Source organism: Chiloscyllium plagiosum, unplaced genomic scaffold (assembly GCF_004010195.1).
Source record: "Chiloscyllium plagiosum isolate BGI_BamShark_2017 unplaced genomic scaffold, ASM401019v2 scaf_12861, whole genome shotgun sequence".
NCBI classification, from domain to species: Eukaryota; Metazoa; Chordata; class Chondrichthyes; order Orectolobiformes; family Hemiscylliidae; genus Chiloscyllium; species Chiloscyllium plagiosum.
In genome coordinates, this window is record NW_025215307.1 from 1 (window position 1) to 6583 (window position 6583).

General features: G+C 49.5%; 1 protein-coding gene across 1 annotated transcript in view; it reads right to left on the reverse strand.

Moving 5' to 3' along the window:
• Positions 1–4873: 4873 nt before the first annotated feature.
• The window catches only part of LOC122548273 (solute carrier family 2, facilitated glucose transporter member 4-like), an 8936-nt gene continuing 7226 nt past the window's right edge, over positions 4874–6583 (reverse strand). Inside the window, exon 3 of the mRNA XM_043686804.1 lies at positions 4874–5250. Coding sequence (XP_043542739.1) covers positions 5044–5250 — 207 coding nt within the window. The 3' untranslated portion in view covers positions 4874–5043. The remainder of the gene's footprint in view (positions 5251–6583) is intronic.

Genomic DNA, 6583 nt, shown 5'->3' on the forward strand with positions numbered 1-6583 from the left:
AACAGGAGTCTCCGGGTTTCTCCTCCCTCGAGGGAGTGGCTCGGAGTTGGCTGGTCAGAGTGCATCTAATGTGCCGGTAAATACCTGGGGTGATTTGGTGAGGGAATATCGCCCTCTGGGGAATTACTTCAGCGGCGAGGAGAGTGGGATGTGATTTTGGAATCTGGATGAGGTGCTGAGAGACCGTTTGGTACGTGGGATTAATGACGTCACAAAAGCGCCTGCCACTAAAGTGCGAAAGTAGAGGCAGAAACGAGGAGGCTGGAGAGTGAAGGAATCATCAAGCCAGTGCAGGTTGTGAATGGGCAACACTGGCTGTCCTGAGCCTGATGGGTCTGTTTGCCTTCGGGTGGATTGGAAGCAAATGGTAAACAGCCTTTCGCAGCTGGATAAATACCTCATCCCTCACAGAGAGGACTCATACATAAATCTGGCAAGGTGGCGGGGGGGGCTGATTTCCTCTCAAAACCGGGCATAAGCCATGTGCACCTGCAATTGCGACTGGATGAGGACTCCCAGACATATGCCACAGTTAATACCCATCAGGATTTGTACCAATATACAAGACTGCCATCTGGGGAACCATCAGCCTGCAGCCTTCTCCAGTGGACAATGGGGAACACTTTACAAGGTCTACCCCATTTATCCGGCTGACATTTTAACAAGTACTTGGACATAGTGCTTCAATGTTTCTCTGAGGTGGGCGCACACTTTAGACAGGAATAATGCGTGTTCCACACAACCCAAGTGACCTACCTGGGTTACAGAGTCAACAGGACTGGGTAACACCCATTGAGAGATCGTGATAAAAGGAGTCCCGGCTCCCAGCTTTGTACTGGAGCTTAGGTCTTTCCTTGGCCTGGAGATTTATCTTAGAATCATCATCGACTTCCTGCAGCATGGAAGCAGGACATTCCGCCCAAAACTTCCACCGACTCTCCAAAGGGCATTCCAAACAGACCCAACCGCCCTCCTTCCCCATCCCTGTAACCCTGCATTTCCCATGGCTAATCCACCGAGCCTGCACACCCCTGGGGACTGGGGAGTGAATTGTTCCAGAAAGTTCAGAGGTAACCCGGCCTCCATCTTGCCAACCCTTACTCCTGCTGTTGAGAAAGGGTCAGCCTTGGAAATGCACCCGTGGCCTTCAGACAAGTGAAACAGTAGTTCTCGTCATCTAAGGTGTTGGCCCGCTGCGATCCGAACGAGAAGTAGTGCTGACGTTTGATGCCTCCCGTATGGTATCGGGGTAGTGTTGGCTCACTGGTGGACCAATGGAGAGGAATGCCCAATAGCATATGGTTCCCCGGCTTTGGCTGTTACAGAGCACAAATAGCCCCAGATAGAGAATGAAGGTTAGGTGGTCATCTTTGTGTCCGAAAGATGGGGCATGGGGTGGACCGAGAGTCGAAAGTTGCATAGGGGCGGGCTGCCTTCGAGAGGCCGGAAGGTGAGAGGGACAGGGGATTGCTGGGGCTGTATTGTATGCATGGTTTTTTTATGTAATTGGATTGTCTTATGTACAAATGTTTAGATTAGAGTGGTGCTGGAAAAGCACAGCAGTTCAGGCAGCATCCGAGGAGCAGGAAAATCGATGTTTCGGGCAAATGCCCTTCATCAGGAATTCCTGTATTCCCGATGAAGGGCTTTTGCCCGAAACGTCAATTTTATTGCTCCCTCGGATGCTGTCTGAACTGCTGTGCTTTTCCAGCACCACTCTAATCTAAACTCTGGTTTCCAGCATCTGCAGTCACTGTTTTTACCTTATGTACAAATGTCATTGTTGCTGTATTGTAATGTTTGAAACTGGGATTTGAGGTTCCTGGTTTCCCTGAAAACTGGTTGAATGGTAGGGCTTGGGGCCTGGCTCCTCTCCCTCATAAAATTGCTGTTTCTTTGTATACAGCTGTTAATGTTAACTGTTTTTTGTAAATTGTTTTGTAATTCATTAATACAATTTTAAAAAATAACCAGGAGTCTCACCCCAATAGCCGGAGGGTGGGTAGGCCACCCTGATGCCAGTCGCCCTGAGAGCCAGAAGGTGGGTAGGCCATTCTGAGCGGTGTCGTCCTGAGAAGGGGTGATCGGGATGGGCTGTCCTAGAGGTGGTCGGAGGTGTGTCAGAGCAGCCGAGAGAGGCAGGCTGAGATCCGGAAGGCTTGTGGGCTACCCTGCACGCTGTCGTCCCAGGGAAGGGGACGGGCTAGCCTAGAGATGGCCGGAAGGTGTGTCAGCATAGCCCACTGGCCAGAAGGCGCATCGGGGTGGGTGAGAGCCTGATGATATGTAGGGGCAGGCTGAGAGCCAGAAGGTGGGTAGGCCGTGCTGACCGATGTCACCCCGGGCGGGTACCGGGGCGGGCTGTCCTAGAGGTGGTCGAAAGGTGTGTCAGGGCGGAACGAGAACTGGAAGGGGCATGGGGTGGACCGAGAGCCGGAAGGTGTGTAGGGGCGGGCTACTTTAGACCGGTCGGAAGGTGGGAGGGATAGGGGCCTTGCTGGGTCTGTATTGTATGCACTGTTTTTTGTGTAACTGGATTAGCTTTTTATGTACAAATGTCATTGTCGCTGTCTTGTCATATATGAACCTGGGATTTGAGGTTTGTCCTCATCTCCCTGAAAACTGGTTGAATGGTAGGGTTTGGGGCCTGGTTTTACTGCTCCTCTCCCTGGTAAAATTGCTGTTGTATACAGCTGTAAATGTTAACTGTTTTTTGCAAACTGTGTTTTGTAAGCTGTTTTGTAATTGCTTAGTAACATTTACAAAAATAAACAGGAGTCTCACCCTGAGAGCCGGAAGGTGGGTAGGCCATCCTGTGAACCTGAAGGTTGGTAGGCTGTCCCACTGGCCAGAAAATGCATCAGGATGGGTGAGAGCCCAATGGTATGTAGGGGCAGACCGCGAGCCAGAAGGCGGGTAGCCATCCTCAGCGCTGTCACCCTGGACGGGTACTGGGGGCGGGCTGTCCTAAAGGTAGTTAGAAGGTGCTGAGGGCAGTTAGTGAAGCCAGAAGGTGGGTAGGCCATCCTGACCGCTGTCACCCCAGGTGGGTACCGGGGCGGGCTGTCCTAGAGGTTTTGGATGTAGGTTTGCTCACTGAGCTGAAAGATTCATTTCCAGACATTTCATTACCCTACTGGGCACCATCTTCAGTGGACCTCAGATGAAGCGATGCTGAATATTCCTGCTTTCTATTGATATGTTTGGGTTGGTGATGTCATTTCCTACGGTGATGTTATGACATCACCAACCCAAAGAAACCCAAACATATCAATAGAAAGCAGGAATTTGCAGCATTGCTTCATCTGAGGTCCACTGAAGATGGTACCTAGTAAGGTAACGAAACATTTGGAAATGAACCTTCCAGCTCAGCGAGCAAACCTACATCCAAAACCTCAACCTGAGCTACAAATCTTCTCAAAACTCGCTGTCCTAGAGGTGCTCGAAAGGTGTGTCAGGGCGGACTGCGAACTGGAAGGGGCATAGGGTGGACGGGAGAGCAGGAAGGTGTGTAGGGGTGGGCAGCTTTAGAGTGGCCGGAAGGTGGGAGGGATGGGGGCTTGCTGGCTTTCCGGGAGTCTGTATTGTATGCACTGTTTTTTATGTCGTCGGACTGTCTTGTATGTACAAATGTCATTGTTACCGTTTTGTAGTGATTGAAACTGGGATTTGAGGTTCCTGGTTTCCCTGAAACCTGGTTGAATGGTAGGGCTTGGGGCCTGGCTTTGCTGCTCCTCTCCCTGGTAAAATTGCTGTTTCTCTGTGTCCAGCTGTTACTGTGAATTGTTTGGCAAACTGTGAATTGTTTAATCAAATTAAAAAAAAAATAAACAGGAGTCTCCAGGTCTGAGGATCTCCTTGTGGGTGGGTCTGCTCCTAGGCCTGGCCAAACTGGCCATAAACAGGTCGAGGCAGTGGGCTATGGAGGGGGTCGTTAGGGCCAACTGCCTGCCCCTCTTCCGCGGTTACGTTAGAGCCCGGGTGTCTCTGGAGAAGGAGCACGCGGTGTCCACCAACAACCTTGAGTTGTTCAGGGAGAGGTGGGTGCCGCAGGGAGTGGAGTGCATTATTTCCCCCTCCAGCTCTATTTTGATTTAATCCCTGCTCTCCCCTTCACTGTTTGATGTGAAGGGTACTGCTTGTCACAGGCCACTTGGGTGTTTCCTTTCTTCCTGGTGGTGGAAACTGAATAAATGATTCGTACACTTGGTGTCTTTCACTGTGTCTCACACCTGCACACACACAACATGAGTGCTGGGGAAAAAATAAGCACTACCGCAGTTAGGAAAAAAATAGAAAAGATAAAAAATAAACAAGAGTCTCAGGGAATCTCCTCACTGACTCTGAGCGAATTGGTCAGACCCCATGTCCTGTGCGCGTGTATATAAAGGCTGTCTTGGTTACGGGATTCTGGCATCTGTGGGGTAATTTCACCATGCATCCTCCTCCTGTTCCTCCATTTCTATCTGTTTCACCTCCTCCACCCTTCACTACCCTTTCAATCACGATTATCTTCCTCCTGCCCTCTCCCTCACCTGATGGTCCCCATGACAACGCTGTCCTCCTGCCCTGGTGCCTTGAAGCCTCAGGCCTAATTTCCCATGTCTGAAAGGGAAAGTGGCCTGGTGCAGGAGGGTGGGTTAGCTGCAGCTGACAAATAAGTCCGAAGCTTGAGAAGTCAATTTCCTTTGAGAAGACACAAAGTCAGAAAGCCCAGCCTTTGTTATCCCACGGACACAACAGAATGGCCACCTTCTTGTTTATCGTGACTGTCCCTGTCTTTAGTTTATTTAGATTGGACAGACAGAGCCAGATTCCTGGAAACCCTTTCTCCTTCTTTTACCTCCTTTGCCCCTTAAAATACAATCATAGATTTAAAATAAAAAAGACACACAACACTTTTTAATTTAACAGTGGAGAGCCACAACAGCTGCTAAAGCGTCCATTTAAAGTGAACAGTGAGGCTGACTTTAAACTCTCGCCTCTTATTCGCTCCCTCACTTTCACGTTCACTCCTTCCCTTTCTCTCTCACGCTCATGCTCTCACACACTGGAGTCATCATCAAGGTATTCGAGTTCAGTGCTGTTCTGCTTGAATTCCTGGTCCAGGAGAGAAGGGTTTCTGCGGAAAGAGGCGGCAATCTCATCAAATGTCTTTCCCCGAGTCTCCGGCACCTTGAAGTAGGTGAAGCCAAAGAAGCCGATCAGCAGGAAGGCAAAGATAAGGAAAACGAATGGACCACACAGCGCCTGGCAATGGGAAAGAGGAAGACAGAGAGACTTACATTGCAGTATCACCTGTCACCACCCGAGGATATCCCAGCATGCTTCACAGAGAACAGAAATGTATTTTTTTAAATTGTTTAACAGACTGCTATCCATCCATTGTATTTGGCATCAAAAGATGTTCAGAGATTTGCCAAGGTTTTATGGTGAATCTACAGTTTAGTGCAAATAACAGTTTCCACCTGTGGGCCCTCCATTCCATTCCAACTGATCCATTCTTGCCCCCTCACTGTGGGGCTCAGTTAGTGCATCTGGCTGAGCAGTTGGGATACGGTGCCAATCGCATCGGTTCGACCCACACCAGCTCTGATTATTGTGAGGGACTCAACTGAGACACAGTGATGCTTTGGTTAACCCACCTATCATCCTCTCTAGGCCAAAGGGAGCACTGGAGATCAGAGTCAAGATTAGAGTGGTGCTGGAAAAGCACAGCAGGTCAGGCGGAATCCGAGGAGCAGGAAAATCAACATTTTGGGCAAAAGCCCTTCATCAGGAATGAATCCTGATGAAGGGCTTTTACCCGAAACGTCGATTTCCCTGCTCCTCGGATGCTGCCTGACCTGCTGTGCTTTTCCAGCACCACTCTAATCTTGACTGTCACCACTGTCTGCTGAGAGAGTGGGATTCTGGTGACTTTCCTTGCTTATTTTTTGCCACTCACTCGCCTGTCCCAAATATCTTGAAGCCACTTTGCATTATTCGCCATTTGCATACTTTCCCACCTCGCTTTGCGACATCTGCAAGAATAGAAATATTCCATTTGGACCCCAAACACTGCTATATATCGACAGCAAGTGTGGGGTCCAAGTATGCATCCTTGCCGTGCCCCACTAATCACAGCCTGCCAACACAATTTATTCCTACTCCCTAACTGTTAGCCAATCCTAATTCCTTGCCAGTATGTTGGTTCCTTTCCCCATCCTGTCCCTCAGGATTCCCTCCAACAACTTGCCCACCGCAGAGGTCACCGGTCTATAGTTCCCTGGCTTGTCTTTACCTCCCTTCTTAAACAGTGGCACCACGTTTGCCAAACTCCAGTCTTCCGGCACCTCACCTGCGACTATCTATGATACAAATATCTCAGCAAGAGGCCCAGCAATCACTTCCCTAGCTTCCCACAGAGTTCTCGGGTACACCTGATCAGGTCCTGGGGATTTATCCACCTTTAACCGTTTCAAGACATCCAGCACTTCCTCCTCTGTAATCTGGATATTTTGCAAATGTCACCATCTATTTCCCTACGGTCTATATCTTCCATATCCTTTTCCACAGTAAATACTGATGCAAAATATTCATT